Below are 17,155 nucleotides of genomic sequence, written 5' to 3' on the forward strand. Positions count from 1 at the left end.
ACTTGAAAATAAACACAAAAACCCACAGTCTCTTGGAGAGCAGTCTCCCCTGAAACCCCGGTGCAGTGTGGGTAGTTGTGGTAAAAGAGGTCCCTGTGAGAGAGGCTGTCCAAAAATAGCCTGAGTAAAACTGCAGGAACGTGGAGCTCACCCAGCGTCTCACAGAAAATCCAGTCTACTGGGTGTTTGGGTGTGTGCTGAGGGGGAGTGTTTGATTTAGCTAATTTATTCCTAAATACTTGTTTACTCTGATAAAAATACCACCTTAAAACTTTCTACCCTGGGAAAACCAGACTGTGTGTCTGCGTTGCGTAGGCTCTCGCTGTCTGCTGTCTCCTCATCATGGGGATCAGTGTCGTGGGAAAGAGGAAGAAAATTAGACCGAGAGAAGAAATTGAAAGAGAGTAAATTTGATTTGAGCTTTCTACACTCATCGCTTACCGTCTCGTGTTTCATCAACTATTTAATCACATCTGGCTGAAGAAAGAGTTCATAGTGCTTAGCTGGAATCTCTACATCTGTGTTAGTGTGAATGTGTGTTAACTTATCATAGTGATCTTGATATTAAAAAAAACACACACTGGCACAACCAAATCAATGTAGCTTCATTCAAAGATGTGAAAAAAAAACTTACCTCAGTGGTTTCATGTAAGAGTACCTGCATTAACAGGTTTGTTGCCCTCTTTTTGGGAGAGCAGAAACAAAACTGCTCTGTTATCAACAATAATAAAGGTTATTACAGCAAATGTGCTAAGCAAACTTGTTAATTTACCATTACACCTTATTTTCTCCAACAAATCACACTAGGATGATAAGCTGGGTAAAATGAGATGTCAGTTACTTCACTTTGCTCACCAGTTGGTTGTAACTGTAACCATGTCTGTCTGCTGTTCAGTGTACTCAGATTATGAGTGTTGCTTCACTGCAAAATCTCAGCTATAAAAAGTGTATTTGTCTAATGATGTGCAACTTACTTTTTAGGGTTTTTATAAACTAAGTCAAGAAAATTCCTATTTTGAAAACGCCAAAAATCTACTCTGAGGCCTGAGTTGGTTGTAATTAGGAAGGAATATTTACTAATGCAGAAGGTAGGGCTGAGACGATATGCTATTCTCGCAATTCGATTCTAATAAAAATTTAGATTGCACTTTTTAGTTTACTTTTTTTAACACCAGGCCATGGGAAAAGTGAAATGATGATGATAATGTCTACAGACTATATCAGGAGCCATATTTTTCCATAAAATGCACATCACGTGAGTCAGAGAGAAACATTACACCCTCTGCTGCTTTTTCTAATCCAGTTTATAGACCAAGTCTGAAATGAAGAATTTTAATTTGAAAAATCAATCGTTTTATGACAAAGAATCTCGATTTTGATATTGTCAAACAAAAAAATTCAGAAATATTGTGTTTCGATTTTTTTCTCCTACTCCGAGCAAAAAGCAATTTTTTTGTCAAGTTTGATGAAATGAGTGACTAAATCCTAAACTTTGGCTGGTTATGTATGTAAATGAAAGATTCAATTGGTCAGTGTCGCTGGTAATGAGATGGTTTGATTCAAACTAAATCAAGTACATTTACTAAGGTTTGAGTATTTAAAACTTTTAGCATCCAAGTGACCAATTGTCAAAAAAAAACTTGCTCTGTTGCTTCGGCTCAGTTAGTAGAGCAGGCGTCCCATGTACAGAAGTTACGGTCCCTATGGAACTGATCCAAAGACCTGTTCCTGGTCCCGCCATGTCCTTGCTTCTTTTGCCTAAATTCTTGCCTCTCTTGGGCTGTTCTCTTCAATGAAACTGATGAGCTCAGAAAAAAAGAGGTTTTCAAAGTTGTCTTTATATCTGTAATCTAATTGGAGGTCATTGGATATACAGTATGTTATGTACTTATACAGGTTAATGAACTGATCAGTTACATCCACAGCTTAATGTTAAATCACAGACGTGCTTTGATCGGTTATGCGCTGTATCTTAATTCAGAGTTCAGAGAAGGATAGAACTGATATTGTTTTGTTTCTTCATATTGAAAAACAGTCAGCGCAGTCTACAGCCGCCAAGTTTGGCCTACAGCAGTTAAGGCCCACTGCCAAATCTAAACAAAGATTTTTGTTCTGTGATACTACACATGTACACATTCCCTAACCTCATGAAAAAAAAACCCCACACAGACACACACAAGTACACTCACATACTTGGTGGTTACATTGCTGCCCTCCTGGCACAGAGCCACAGACATGAAATATAAGCAGAGATTGTGGACGTCTGTCTGACGCTGCAGACTCTTACTGAGCTGCTCAGAGTTCAAGAGGGAAAACGAGGGGTTAATCACGTAAGAAAATAAGCGCTGCTTGTCCTCGTAGTATCACTGCTTTTTCCTCCACTATCCTTTCAAGGAAAAACAAAATAGACACTACACAAAGTCCCAAGTAGCGGGTATTCTTTTACATTTTTTCTGCCTGAGCTGATCTTATTTAGAATAATTAGATAACTTCAAGAGGAGTCACAGACTCTGGGCAACAACTTCCAGAGTTCTTTCAGTCACACATCAAATTAAAACGAAGGAAAGGTTTTGAAGCAAATAAATATTGTTTACTTTGGATGGTTTTGCCTACCCCTATGATTTAATGAACCAGAAAATCCTCAGCAGAAACAGTCCCAAACACACAAAGAAAACAAAATCAACTATAATATGTATCTGAACATACTAAACTCAGGTCATTACACGTGTACATGCAAGTGTAAACATGGGTGAACTCTTGCTCAAGGGTTTTGACGTATTTGGTGGTTTGGTCTTTTTGCTGCAGTAAAAGTGAGGCTGAAAGAGGGAGAGGGCTCTGTATTCCAAATACAGAGCTTGTTTTTGTTCTGGAGAAACAGCTGACAGTCTCTGATTTACGTACGGCAATTTTTGATGTCACAAATAAAACTGCTGCCTTTTCCTGAGGCAGTCACTTCGACTGTTCAACAGACTTCAGGATTTATTTCATGTCATGAGAGTCATGAGAAGCAGAGAGCCAGGCTTGTATGGCTCTGTAAGAGAGACAGACCTCTGAGGTTTGTGTTATCGTTTGATTGTATTTGTTCTAATGTTGCCTCCCGGCTGAGTAGCTCAACACACTTTTGACTGACAGGAAAAAAAAGAGATACCTGTAGATTAGAGAGTCAAAATTAAGCTTGGGTTTAGTTCTGTCGCCAAGCTGAAAATTTATCACAGGGTTACCGTGTTTTTGCAGCAACAAAAATAAAAACTGCCGCTGGGTTTAATTTATCACTCTCCCTTTCCCTCCCTCTCTGTCCTCAGGTCTATTTAAAGGCTCCTATGATCCTGAATGGAGTGTGTGTGATCTGGAGAGGCTGGATTGACCTACAGAGGCTGGATGGGATGGGATTCTTGGAGTATGATGATGAGAGAGCACAGGTAAAGCATCAAGCACTACTTCTGGGTATGGGAGGAAAGATGAATGAGTGACGTTTGGCTGAGGAAAGAGCGACAACAGGCTCCGCACATCGCCTCGAGTGATGTCACAGAAAGTCAGATGAAGTGAGACTGCACCGACCTAGATTTACTCCAACATTTCAAATCTGAAACTCACAACTTTGACAAGTTTCGAGCAAGAGAGTTTGCAGGGGTACTAGACTTCGTTGGTTCAGCTTCATGAAGCTTGATGTGTTTTGTGAACTGTCTAACTAAAACACTTCAGTAAGAAAATGTAGGTTGTTCAATAAAACTAATATGTACTTGTCTGTGACGTCTGTGATGTCTCTATGTGATCAAGCTTAGATACCTCTCTATTGTATAAGGCCCAGGCAGTGTTGGGTGTAACGAGTTACAAAGTAACACATTACAGTAAATTAACTACTTTTTGGGGGAAAAGTAGTGAAACTACTGGTGTGTTACTACTGAAAATATGGTAACTAAACGTAGTTCCTTTTTCAATTGGGCACAACGTTACTTTTCTCAGGGACTGATTTGACAGCAACACTCCCTCAGCTGCACGCAGGCGCAATAGGCTCTCAATGAGACTGGTATTTGCAATAGCATGCAGAGAGCAGTAAGTCATCATGGCATTATTGTTTTTCTTGTCAAGCTCTCTGTGGCATTTTTCAGAATAAAGAGCACAAAAGAATTACCTGTTATGTGCTCCATAGTAGAACTTGATGCAGGCCTATACACATTTAGGAAATGAGATGGGGTTCTGCACGTCAAGCACCATAAAAGTAACGTAAAAGTTACGAGTAACGTAAAAAGTTTCTTTCCATAGAGGGTGACTAAGTAAAGTAAGGGATTGGGATGGGAATTGATAAGATTTTGTCAATACCGATGCCCTTATCGATTCTGCTCATCGATCTAATTCCCTTGTCAATTCCTGTTGTGAATTTTCTCGGTACAAAAAGTAGCTTTACAGCTTTTCTGTGTCAACAACATTTAATTGAGTTTATACTGTAAGTGAATAAAATGTAATTGGTCCCTGAGTCTGGATATTTCTGGGCATAATTAAACAAAAACAGGTGAAAATTGCACACAGTGTGATGCTGATGTACTGTGTTGTAATATATTAATAATTAAAGTAGGCCCTCTAGTGTCTCAAAGTGGGTATAGCAATGGTTTAAGTTGTTTGGAAGCTTTCTGTAGTTATGAAGTCAGCCATGAGCCTTTCAATTGCCTGTTAGCTTTTGACATTTGAAATTCTCAGTATTTTTTACAAAGAGTTGATGTGATATGTTTCTGTGATGAAAGTTGAAATTCTATTCTGAAGCTGAAGTTATACTGATTATGCTAACTGCTAGCATATAAATGCAGTTTCTCATATAGGTTAGCATCAAGCTTGCACTAATTTGTTATTTTGGTAAATAAGGTGATTTATACCATTTTGAATGTACTGAATATGAATCTCCTGAGAGAGTGATTTACATTTCTTTATGAAGTCAGTTCTTCAGTAAAACTTCAAGCTGAAAATCCTGAATCAGAATTTTCTTGGGAAACGTTATCTAACTGCTAAGTTAAGATAGCTGCAGCAGACTAGTCAGCATAAGGCGGCTCTGGCACAATGTAAAGAATTGATAAAGGAATTTTTAAGCACAAAGGCTAATGATATCGATGGATTGAAACATTTGTAATCGATTCTGAACAGGAACCGGTTTTTGATTCCCATTCCTGGTAAGGGACTAATTTTTCAAGAGGAAACGTGTAACAAGCAAACACTACTTTTTAAAAGAAACTTCCCCAACACTGCTCAAGTGACTCTCACTCCGCTTCCTGTCTGTTTGTTTGTGTCTGTGTGTGCAGCAAGAGGACGCTTTGGCCCAGGCAGCATTTGAAGAGGCTCGCCGCAGAACCAGAGACTTTGAAGACAGAGACCGGTCGCACAGAGAGGATCTGGAGGTGAGAGGGCCCTGTGAAGGTTGTTTATTATTATTTTTTTTTAATCTGAAGCTGCTCTGCCATCTCAAAGACAAATCAGCCCCAACTTTTGACCAGGCCTAGCCCTGCAAAGCCAGCCTTAACGAGGTCTTAGTGTTAATACTGTGTACTGGAAGTCATGTGGTCCCAACAATCTGTGAACTTTGCGATAACCCAACACTGTGGTTTACACACATTGTAGCTTTTACCCCTCTGGATCACCCTTTCAAGCAAACACAACACAAAATGCATAGTTTCACTCCAGATTGTTGCACTCGAGACCACAACTGTCATCTTTATTGGGTGTTGTCAGAGGTGTAACAATCCAAACTTAAGCAAACAGGGATGATTCAGTGGCTACGCCCTGAGTATGCCTCTGCATCAGTGGAGCACAGCAACTAAGTTTCAGCATTGAGAGATGAATTATTAAAGACTGCTTGACTGTCTGACCTCAGACGTTTTCATTTCAAAAACAAGAGTCAAAAGGCAATCGAAATGAATGCAGGTGGAGCATCCTGTGACAGGTAAAGATCACTCATAATGAGACCTAAACAACTGTATGCATTTTATGCATTCTTCTGTTATTCTCCGTTTTTAAAATGATGAACCCCTTAAATCTCCTGTGAGGACTCTTCATCTGATCATCATCAGAAAATAAGCTGAATTTAGCGTTGGTGTCTCTTATCACCTACAAGAGCAAACCAAAAACAAAAGCAACAAAACTGAAACTTTCCATATTGTAATTAGTAATGCCAGGAAAGCTGCTGTAGGGTGGGTGTCAGAGAAGAATAAGAAATGATTCTTGAAAAAGTTTCTCATGGGAGTTTCAACAGTCTACTGGATGTCAAGATAGTACAAGTTTGTGGGCTGGTTTTGCAGGGCCACACCTGAGAATCTGTATTTCATGGTCTAAATCATAAGATTATCAAAGCTCTGAAATGACAAATTTAATCAAACTCTTCAGTCATTGTTTTTAAAGCCAAACCTTTGCAGAAGTACACCCTAAATTTATTACACATTTGTCGTAACTAAACACAGTCCTACTGGAGTCAAAGGTCAAATGTGTGACAGGGTTTTCTTTGCTTAGCGCTTTGGATGGCTTAGAGTTGTGTGATGTGTGGTTGTGTGCTTTTATAGCTGCTAATACAAAAAGTATATGTAAATATTGTTTGAATGGTAGGTCTAGTGCATGAACAGTTAGACAGTTAATCTAATCTGATAGTTGATTTGATTTGATTTTATTGAGTGACTGATTCAGTTTTGCCAGGTGTCCCTAAAAGCCTCAGAAGGGAAAGATGAGTATTTATGTTTACTAATGATCATAAACAAATTATCTGAATGCTGTTATCTAAAAACAACCAGGATTTCTATGACAAGTCCTAAATAAATAAAAAAAATAATTTAACTTTTTATCTTGTATTTAATGTGTTGGACTGTTGAGCAGAACGTTTGCAATTGCAATGTATTACATGTATGCCAATGCAGATTCACAAATTCATTGTCCCAACTGTTTTCAATGCCTAGGACAAACTCACTTTCCCAGCAAGGCTTTAGGGAGATCAATGGCATCTTTCCTAAGTTGACGCCCTACCACTGAATCCAAAATTGTTTATTTTTTAGGACCCTGTGGTTTCTAAAATCTGGGACTGATGACACACAGACAGACAGCCAGCAGAAAAGAACAGGGTCTGTGTTTTTCACTTCTCACCATCTATCACACTGTCATGCACTAAACCACCCTGTGTGTGTGCGTGTGCATGTGTGTGTGTGTGTGGCTGTTTGTGTGCATGTGTTCACCTGTTCATTTATGTCTGTGTGTTCTGTATTTGTTTACAGTTTCCTGTGTCTGTTACAAATGTTGCCTGTTTATTTTTTCTGTTTTTGGAAACGTGTGTGTGAGTTTGTCCGTGCGTTCGTAGAAGCATGAGAATTTTATGACTGTTCTGCTACGGTTTGTTGGATCCCGTGTAGCATGAGAGACAGAAATAGCGATATGTGACAATTTCATGGCTAGTTTGCACCATGAAATACACACTTACACACACACACACACACACACACCAAACCCACCAAGACCTACCACAGCTTTGCAGCACATGGTGGTGAAGACGTTACACAGATAATAAAGGCAGTAACTTTGCACATGAGGAGAACAGAGGAGCGAAGATGAACACAGATGAGAGGAACAGAAAGATGGAAACAAAGAAGAAAGAGAGGCATTTATTGAAGGTTGCCTTTCATCTGACTGATCTCATATTTCTTCCCCGAGGCTCTCAGAGAAAAAGAAAACCTTGTCTCTGGATGAATCAGTATCAGTACCATGGTTGTGCCCTGGAAAAAAAAACCCATGTGCTCCAGACCAGGCTCAGGGAATGACTTAGATTCAGATATGGCATCATGAACAGAAACTGTGTCCCACTGTGGCTTTCACTTTGGTAACATGGTGCCATATTTTACAATATCATACGTCACATTAGACATTTTTGAAAGAGCTAAATCTTCGCTAATTGCCTTAAGGACATATTATTTTTTTACCCACAGTTAGAATAGGACTATTGTTGAAGAAAGCACATAGGTTTTATCAGATTAAAGGTCATTACCATGATAACAAAAAGTTAAATCTGATGTTTTTATTATGTATTTGTGTTCAGTCTGAATCCAAGGCCTTTACATTAGCCTAGCTATGGAAGTAGCTAGCACAGTTTTTTTGAAATCCAAGCAAAAATTGCCAATTACACACTCTTAAGATCTCCAGTTATACTAATCATGTCAACTGATGAATAAATGAAGAGCTAGTGTTGGAAATATTACAGACTAAATGTGTAATTATTACTAACCATTAGCCATGTGCAGTAACCTTTTTGACATCTAAATAACAGATTGTGGATATCAGTCTTTCCTTTTAACTCTCAATAAGAAAGTGCAAAAAAAGTTTTATGTCATCAAATTCCACAACATCTATTTAATTTTATTTTTATTGGTTGAATTTAAAGGTGAGGAAACATTTTTGCACCAACAAATCCGCTGTGCCCTTAAACACTGTTTTTTTTTTACTTATCTATGTGTCTATGCTGCTTTAGCTGCAAGTTAAGAAAAAAAAAACTATATAATTTATTTATTTTTTTCATTTTTAGCTGTAGAAATGTTAATTGTTCTTTAAAAAATATCTACTCATCAATTTATTCTCTTACTTTCCCCTTTAAATTAATTCACAGTTCCAAAGTACAAAACTTATACATTGTACAGTATAAGTAAATGTTTATCACTGTTACATAGCAAAATCATAAATCCAAACCAAATCTCTGAGCTGGATTTCTTCACTTCCTGTCATGGATATAGTATTTGTTCTTTACCAGTGCATGTGTATTTTTCACAGTTCTTAATTGAACTCTCTTGATTAGGCTGCTCAACAGCTCTCATTTCTTTTAAATTAAAAGCTTGAGAATTGCACTGGGAGGCTTTTATTCACTTTGCTTGGATTTTTTTTTTTTTTTTTTTTTTTAAGTTAGCGACTAATGATCAGATTTAATAGCTGTGATGACTTGTAAATACAGAGGAATCATAAAAAAGTTTGTTACACAATCGTCAGAGATTTTTAATGTGCTTAAAATAAATAATTTCTCAATAATTGAATAGCGAATTACACACTGTGCTCTTCTTTATCTATTTGGAGTTCATCAGTGACTTAGAAAGAGTATGGACAGAAGGCAAAGTAGTGGAGCAAGAGAAATGCTGTATGTGAGATTTAAGTTGAGAGTTGAAAGTCTGAAAAATGTGTATTTGCGTTATCGAAACAAAACACTCCTTCACATTTTGTCTGTACGTATCATATTTTAGAGTTAAGATAGAGGAAAGACCAGCCATGGTTCAGAGCTTCAGATCAAATGGGAGATGTCATATCGTGGGTGTAACTGACGAGCATTTCTCAATCACTGCACAGATTAAGCCTCCGCATTTCTGTGGTCTGAACTCCACCTCCTCTCCCGTCTGTTTTTCTCTCCCACTGTTTATCTAGTTATCTCTCAGTCCTACCCAGACTGCATTAAATTCAGAAACATAGTTACATTTTTCTTCCTCTCTGGAATGAATAAAAGACTGCAGTGTTACCAAAGCAAGACTGCTTTACATTCAAATCCCTCAACTACATTTACAGTCTGTGTTTGTAGAAGATTGTTTAAGGTGTGGGTTTTTTTTTTGTTTTTTGTTTTTTGTTTTTTTTTGAGTAAAACTACTGATGAGACAAAAAAGACAGAGATCCAGGTGAAGGAGGAAGATGAGAAATGTTAAAGGAGTTTGGATAGTGGATGAGACAGTGGGCTAAAATGCAGTTATTCAGTAAAATAGAAATTCCTGAGAAAACATCTCTGAACACGTAGACCAGTATTACCTCACTTAAGCTAAGATTACAGGAGATTAGAAAGAGAGGCGCTGGTTTAGCGCTGTGGTTGAAGTGTTTCCAACACAGAAGCTAGAGTCTACTTTGCAGCAGCTGCTGGTTTGACCCAGATTGTAGCCAAGGGCAAAAAGGGCAAAAATAAAAATCAAGTTTATTTAAAGATTTTAGGTAACCATAATGACATAATTAATAATGACTTCACTTAATGGATGCTATCAACAGAAATGCCCTCACTCTACCTGTGTCCCTGACTGTGTGCAAAGGTTTCATTGAAGTGGTTTTATAGAAAAGCACAGATGATTTTATTTCGCAAACTGCTCACTGATAAGTAATGACATTTTTAATTCAAGAGCAGAGATATTTCAGTCATTCAAGGTCATAAGGCACCTATCAGAGTGATTTATGAAGGAGCAGAAACTCACACACAAATACAAGAACACACACACACACACACACACACACACACACACACATATACAAACATCTGGGAGCGCTCAGCAGACAGAGATTTGGTGGTGAATGATGGGCTGGCACTGAAAGCATTAATATATCATTAGTATTGATCGCCATCAGAGCCCCCTACTTTGTCATACACACAATAACACACACACACACACACACACACAAACACATACACACACAAAAAAAAACATACACACACACACACACATTCAGAGACAAATTCAGATACTGTGCAATCACATACGAGCATAAACTCGCAGATGCAGCAAATAATTCAAACACCCCTCACCCCACTTTCAATCACACGCACGCGCGCACGCACACACACACACACACACACACACACACACACACACACACACACACACACACACACACACACACACACACACACACACACACACACACACACACACACACACTCCTCTTTCCTTCAGTATTGAGTTGTGGTTAAGCAGCCAATAGCATCCCAGCGAGCTCTCATCTGTGTGTGGATCAATACAGAAAGCTCCTCTTCCTCTAGGATTAGAAAGAACACTCCTCCTTTTAAAGGAGATGCATTTTACAACCTACAGTTGTCTGGTGATAGAAAATTTAAATCATTGTTTATCAGCATGTTGTTTTTTTCCTGAAGCACTAACCTCAGCTTTAAACTAATATGAATATGAGAGCGAGAACTGTCTGTTAATCCAGACTCTGTTTTTGCAAACCTCAGGTATCAACAGTGCTGTTATTACTTGGCCACTTATGGCCCCAACACCTGACCGTGGATGTAGACAGCACATTTGACAAAATATGTAATTGCATAGATTTAAATCTATTAAGTAATGTTAAAATCAGAACATTCGTTTGTTTCCTTCTTAATGAAGCAAAAAGGTCAGTACAAGCTCAAACGTAGACACCTCACACTGTCAGTCACTGCCCGGACAAGAAATCTCACCTGCTGTGGTAACCTTCCTGCTGTGAGGCAACACCACTGCACCACTTACCCTCCTCCCTGTGTTCCCAGTTTTTATTAGTAAAGGCAATAAGACCTAATTAATAAGCAGGCATGTTCGTTATCATGTGATCACCTTGTTTCATTGTGTATAAATCACAATACTTCCTGTTTCTGCACCTGACACTGGTCATGACATGCTGCAGAATCTGGCCTATCACAAATGTAAAGGTGGCATAGGACTGACCAGCAAAGGGTTCAGTTTATTATGAGTCAGGTTTGTCCCAGAATCCAGTCCTTCTGTTTGAGCCACACATATGGAGTTAGATTCCTCTCAGAAGTTTTGATAGAGCAGAAAGCTTTACAGTGGAGACAGACAGAACGTGGAGTCAGTCTGGCTGTGAGGAGTCAAAACGGTAGTATGACATACTGTATGTTTGTCTGCATGTGACTCTGTGTGTGTGTTTGTGTGTTTGTGTGTGTGTGTGTGTGTGTGTTGCTATTATGGTGAGTCATTGAGATGACACAAACTACATTCCAGTTGAACTAAGCAACCCCTTTACTATCTCTGTCTGCATTTCTGTTTAGTCTGCTCTCTGCCTCACCTCTCGGTACACTTTGTAACCCCCCAGCCCCCCCCGATTTCCCTTGCCTATCACTAATGTGTAAATATATAACCGCAAGTATTTTTTACAGCAGGAGCAGGTCATGTAGAGGGCTTCCAAACACACACATACGCACACACACACTTACACTACACCTAGTCACAGAATATTTTTAAAAGTCTTATCACCCTGATGGCCTCTAATGATGACCTAATGATCCACTTGCTGTGCGTCTGCGAGTGTGTCTGCGTGTGCGTCTGCGTGTGTGTGTGTGTGTGTGTGTGTGTGTGTGTGTGTGTGTGTTTGTGTCTATGTGTGTTCTATATGTGTCAGACAGCCTGCCTGTCTGCCAGGTTATCTGTGTGTCTGTCTGCCTCTCTGCCTGTCTGTCGGCCAGCTCTCTTGACTAAAATACCAACATCAGTAAAGTATAAAAACAGCAGCACTGAGTCTGCTCTGAAATGGTACTATGGCTCCCACTTGTGACTGCTTGTGGAACTGCATCTTTATTTCTCTGTGTCTCAGCAGCATGTTGTGTCAAAAGACCTAATGCCCAACAATCTACTAGTTACAACTACTAGTTATTCCTTTTCTCATTTGCTTCATATTGATCTGACTCAACAGCTGATATTGAAAGTTCATCTTTAATTCTGCTTTGCAGTTGGTCTGCTAAGTTGTTTCTGGCTGACAGATTATGGAGCTAGTGATAGATTGTCATTAATTCAGGCTGCTCTGGCTGTCCAGGTGAAGTGGCAAAGATGAAGTTGTACTTTATTTACTTCATTGTTTTTAAAAAAGAAAGAAAGAAAGAAATGGAAGTTTTATTTTTTGATGCATAGTATTTTCCTGTATCTGGTTGGTTACATCCTCAGCCAATCAGGGCTAAACCAGGCCTGCCTGAGGTTCCAGCCCTGATCCATCAATTCACTGCTGCAAATGTTCAAACCTATTTCTTAGGCCTCTTATGATTCATGGGCCCTCAAACTCTTAATTTCTGCCCTTAAGGTCTGTAAACAATTTAAAATAATGGCTGTGCTAGGTCATTGTAGTCAAAAGCTAGCCTGCCTCTGCTTCACCGTATTATTTCTTTAGCTTGAATAAATCCTGCTTTTCATTCTGTCATAACCCAGTGAACGACTGAGTATTTATATCTTCCATCAAGTCATTGGTTATGATATTAATTGGGTTTCAAGTTGAGTCCTCTAGGACATATTGTCTGAAGATCTGTACTTAACTTATTTTCTCTGTCTCTGTGATCCCTTTCTTTCCGTCTTCCACTTTTTCTTCCACCTTTTCATCCTTCCATCCCTCTCTCTCCCCAGTCCAGACGACAGCAGGACCCCAGCCCTGGCTCAAACATGGCCAACGCTGATGTGGAACACAAGATGCGCTGAGGAGGAAGAGGAGAATGATGTAGAAGAGGGAGGAAGAGGAGAAAACCCAGGGCTGGCTGTTTGTTCAGTTTTGATACAATCAAATTTATAAGAGTTTATCTAACTGCAGTTGGATGATAGACCAATTTCATATCATTTTTTTCCCCACAAAGAGTTTGAGTTGATCTTTTTCACACGCACCAAACACAGTTATGAGATAAAGACTTGTAAATCTACAAAATGTACAATACAACATGCCTTAGTGAATGAAAGAATTGGGACAAACCTAAGAAAAGGAGGATTTGAATAAAAAAGTAAATTACAGAGCTCGACAAAGGTGGCTGAATATTTTCAGATACAAAAGAAGAAACATGGTGTTTTTAGCTTGAGAGTTTAAAAGTGACAAATTCTAAGTTAAGATTTAAAATAAGTCATCCAGAAACAACAATATTTCTTGTCCAATTCCTAAAGGGTTTGATGATAATATTAAGATCAAATACCAAAGCTATATTTTTTATCAATACGAGACGATGAAAATAGAGGAAGCAGGCTACAGAGGAGGGGAGGAGGAGTGAGAGGGATTAGTTTGGCTCAGGGTCACAGTCGGGGCTTATTGGTCAGGATTACCAGTGGAGCATGAATCAAAAGCAAAGTGTTGACTGTATGTGAAAAAAGAAAAGGTTCTACATTGTTCATTGTTGTGCAACACTTCACATTTGTGAGCAAGTTACCCCTCTTTATGCCTAGCTCACTTCCTGAAACCTGCTGTTTTCTTAGACCAAAGTTCACTATGCTGGAAAAAGGGAGGGAGGGGGAGGGAGAAAGGGAATAAAGAAGAAGAGACTGAGTTGCATTTAAATCACAGGCCGGTGGAAGAGAATAGTGCCAGGTATTTGCTGTATTATGATGTTTGTGATTTCTTTAAAACGTAATTTAATTATAATGACATGCCCATCCGTAGAATCACAGATCATGTATTTATAACCTCAAGGTGTGAAATTTACAAAGAAAACTGTTACAAACTCTGCTATGTTTGACTTTGACAGTGCTATGGGGGTTTGGTAAAACATACTTCGTTTTCTGACAGGTTTTGCACTATGAGATACAATCAGCTATGTTCCCCACATGCATGAAAGCAAACACAGGCATACCTGTTCTGATTATTGTTCCTATGCAGCCAATTTTTGAGGGTGAGGAATAACTGGGTGATTTAGACAGTAGTTTGGAAGAGCAAAGTGTACCCTCCTATTTTTAACTGTAGAGAAAGGTCATTTTTATTTAACCAGGATGTGTTTTAAAAAAAGACAGTTGAGCCAAAATGCCCCTTGACAGTCAAGAGTTAACTTCAAACCTGGAGCATAAGGGTAATTTCTTCTTTAAACCATGATTTATCATCTAAAAGTTTAAGAGTAGAGGGTAGGGTTGTGAAGCAGTTTTGGGTACACAGATTTCATTAGTGATGCTCTCAAATGACTAAGATACATGCAACATACATCTGCAGTCATATTGTTTCTGTGAGTCCCATCACATTACAACCCCCATGAATGATTCATCAGCTCAGATCATAGACTCCAGGCCCTGGTACCGATGCAGTTCAAAATCCATCTTTGGATCGATCACCCAGGTACTCCTCATCATCAGAGGACTGTGAAAGCTTCAATGCAGTCTGAAAACTATTCCCTGTCCTGTTACAGCACTAGTGAAATACAATGTTGTTTTGTTTTCTTATTGTTTTGTTTGTGTGAAAGTCAGGATGTTTACTTTTTATATTCCTTCTCTTCCCTCTATATATGTATTCATTTTTGTTCATCCTTCAGCTTTATGAGCTAGTATTCATAGCGTTAGGATTATTTTCTGTATAGTTTAGATGAAACATGACAAAATGTCTTCAGAAATTTGCAAGTTTTAAGAACTTTTGTTGCATATGTTTTTCATTGTGTTCTTTTTATTAATTTTATTCTCATTGTTGTTTTTTGTTTTTTAAAGGAAATCCACTTCCTGGGTCAGAACATCCGATGTGGATTTACTTAAGTTGTGTTATTACGCAATATAAATGTTTTTATGTTGTGCAACTAGAAGCTCATTTCATTTTTCAGTGTGTTTTACCTTTAATGCACTCAACGGTTTTTTGTTATTATTTTAATATTGTAACCAAGGAATAACTTTTGTTTATACATGTTTGTTCTTTTCCCTGTCAGTTATTGAGCTTTACACAAGCTGAAAAAGCAGTGACATTTTCATGAGTTGTCAGTCTCTGTGTTTGGAGTAAAAACTGTTGTTCAAAATAATAGTTGAATTTGAAATAAAGATTGAAAACTCAGCAAAGTTTTAAGGGCTGGATTGAAAGTTGACAGAGAAGTTACTATGTTAAAAAAAAATCTTTTTTTGCAGAGGGAGTAAGAGAAACTGTTAAAGCTAATTAAGTACAACATTGGAACACTTCTAAGGTTTCACTGACAAAACTTCACACCAGTAATGAGAAATTTCCATCCTGACATTCTGATATTTAGAGGACTTGATATATATGACTTTGAATTTCATGAAAGTTTTCACTAATTGTTTTGAATCTGAGCTCAATTTATATTTCCACATAAAAAGTAGCAGATTTTGAAGACCAAGCTGAGATTGATCCTGTTATGATGAAAAGTTGAGAAGAGAAATCACAGCAGTGGAGTGGCTTTGGGGAATGATGTTGAATTGAGGTGTGTGCAAGGACAGAGGAAGGTTTTAGAGCTGTTGAGGTTCAGGTCATGTTTGTTGTAGATGTAATCCAGTTACATAATTTAAAGTGGCTGTTTGTATTCAGTCATCCCTCCAGAGGAAAAAATTTAGCTCCTGTCGCACAGATCAGGCACTCATCTTTACCCCTTTTCATCCTGGGAGTATGCAACAGCACCATAACGCAGCTCTGCCTTTGTACTCTGGTAATGATCCTTCAGAGGCATAGTTATGGAATCCCAGAGATTGATTTCACACTTTGTGGAAATTTGACTATTGCAGTGTACAACCTCACTACATATTCAAGTTAATATGAGTGGAAGCTGACAACAGAGGTTTTGGGAAGGTGAAGGGCATCAGAATGTGAGAGACTAAACCAAGAGAAATCCAAGTTATTAAACAGAGAGAAGCTGATTGTTACAAAAGGCTTTTGTTTCATTTCTTAGTTAAAGATGGAAAGTGCATAGTTTACTGCCCTGTCCTCATCAGCCAATGCAAACATTTTTCATACTTCATCCTTCAGTTTTCTTAATGCAGGCATTAAGGCAAAAAATAAACCATACACTTCTTTATTTGTTTCCTTGGCTGTTTATTTTATTTTATTTTTTGTTTAAGTTATTTATACTTTTGTTTGATTTAGATATCCAAAGATGAAACTGTAATATTTAGAGGCTTGTACACACTCCACAGGTTCCCCCTCTCTGTGTGTTTGGTCTTTGTCTCCCTCTGTTTCAGGCCTGAGCTTGTCTTCTTGGAGTAATCTGAAATTTAAGATCTCCTGTTAAAGATGTTGGATTTTTTTTTCTTAATAAACATCTATAAATTCTTGTATTTGTTTTTGTCCTTTCACTGAAACTGGTTCATCACCAAGATTTATGTCTGTTAATCACAACGTGGCACAGCGTAGCACTGGGTTTCAAATCCCTGACAAACAGAAGTCTACATTCATCTTTGTAAATGTAATGATTCTTGTTTGATATGTTTTAATCAAGGCTGCATGGTGGCACACTGGTTAGCACTGCTGCCTGACACCAAGAAGGTCACCAGTTCAAATGCTAGTTTAGGTAAGATGCACCTTTCTGTGTGGAGTAGCCTATACATGTTCTCCCTGTCTATGCATGGATTCTCTCTGGATTCTCTAGCTTAATCCCACTTTCCAAAAAGGTTAAAGGTCCCACATTTGCTCCTTTTCTGTAGTTTAATATAGATCATTGGTGTCTTCATAAAATGGTAGTAACATGTTTTTGTCCAAAAAACTAATA

The 17,155-nt window shown here is 38.3% G+C and overlaps 1 protein-coding gene across 4 annotated transcripts in view; it reads left to right on the forward strand.

Moving 5' to 3' along the window:
* cbfb (core-binding factor subunit beta) overlaps positions 1-16,721 on the forward strand; it is a 41,091-nt gene extending 24,370 nt beyond the window's left edge. Inside the window, exons 4-7 of one of the 4 annotated variants that reach the window (XM_074678558.1) lie at positions 3,303-3,419; positions 5,289-5,384; positions 7,023-7,088; positions 13,125-16,721. In XM_074678558.1, coding sequence (XP_074534659.1) covers positions 3,303-3,419; positions 5,289-5,384; positions 7,023-7,052 — 243 coding nt within the window. In that variant the 3' untranslated portion in view covers positions 7,053-7,088; positions 13,125-16,721. The remainder of the gene's footprint in view (positions 1-3,302; positions 3,420-5,288; positions 5,385-7,022; positions 7,089-13,124) is intronic. The other 3 variants (XM_074678559.1, XM_074678556.1, XM_074678557.1) reach the window with 3 other exon arrangements.
* The last annotated feature ends 434 nt before the right edge of the window (positions 16,722-17,155 follow it).

Source organism: Halichoeres trimaculatus, unplaced genomic scaffold, assembly GCF_033239565.1.
Source record: "Halichoeres trimaculatus isolate MK-OKI-2021-1 unplaced genomic scaffold, fHalTri1.1 fHalTri1_scaffold_10, whole genome shotgun sequence".
Classification (NCBI taxonomy): domain Eukaryota; kingdom Metazoa; phylum Chordata; class Actinopteri; order Labriformes; family Labridae; genus Halichoeres; species Halichoeres trimaculatus.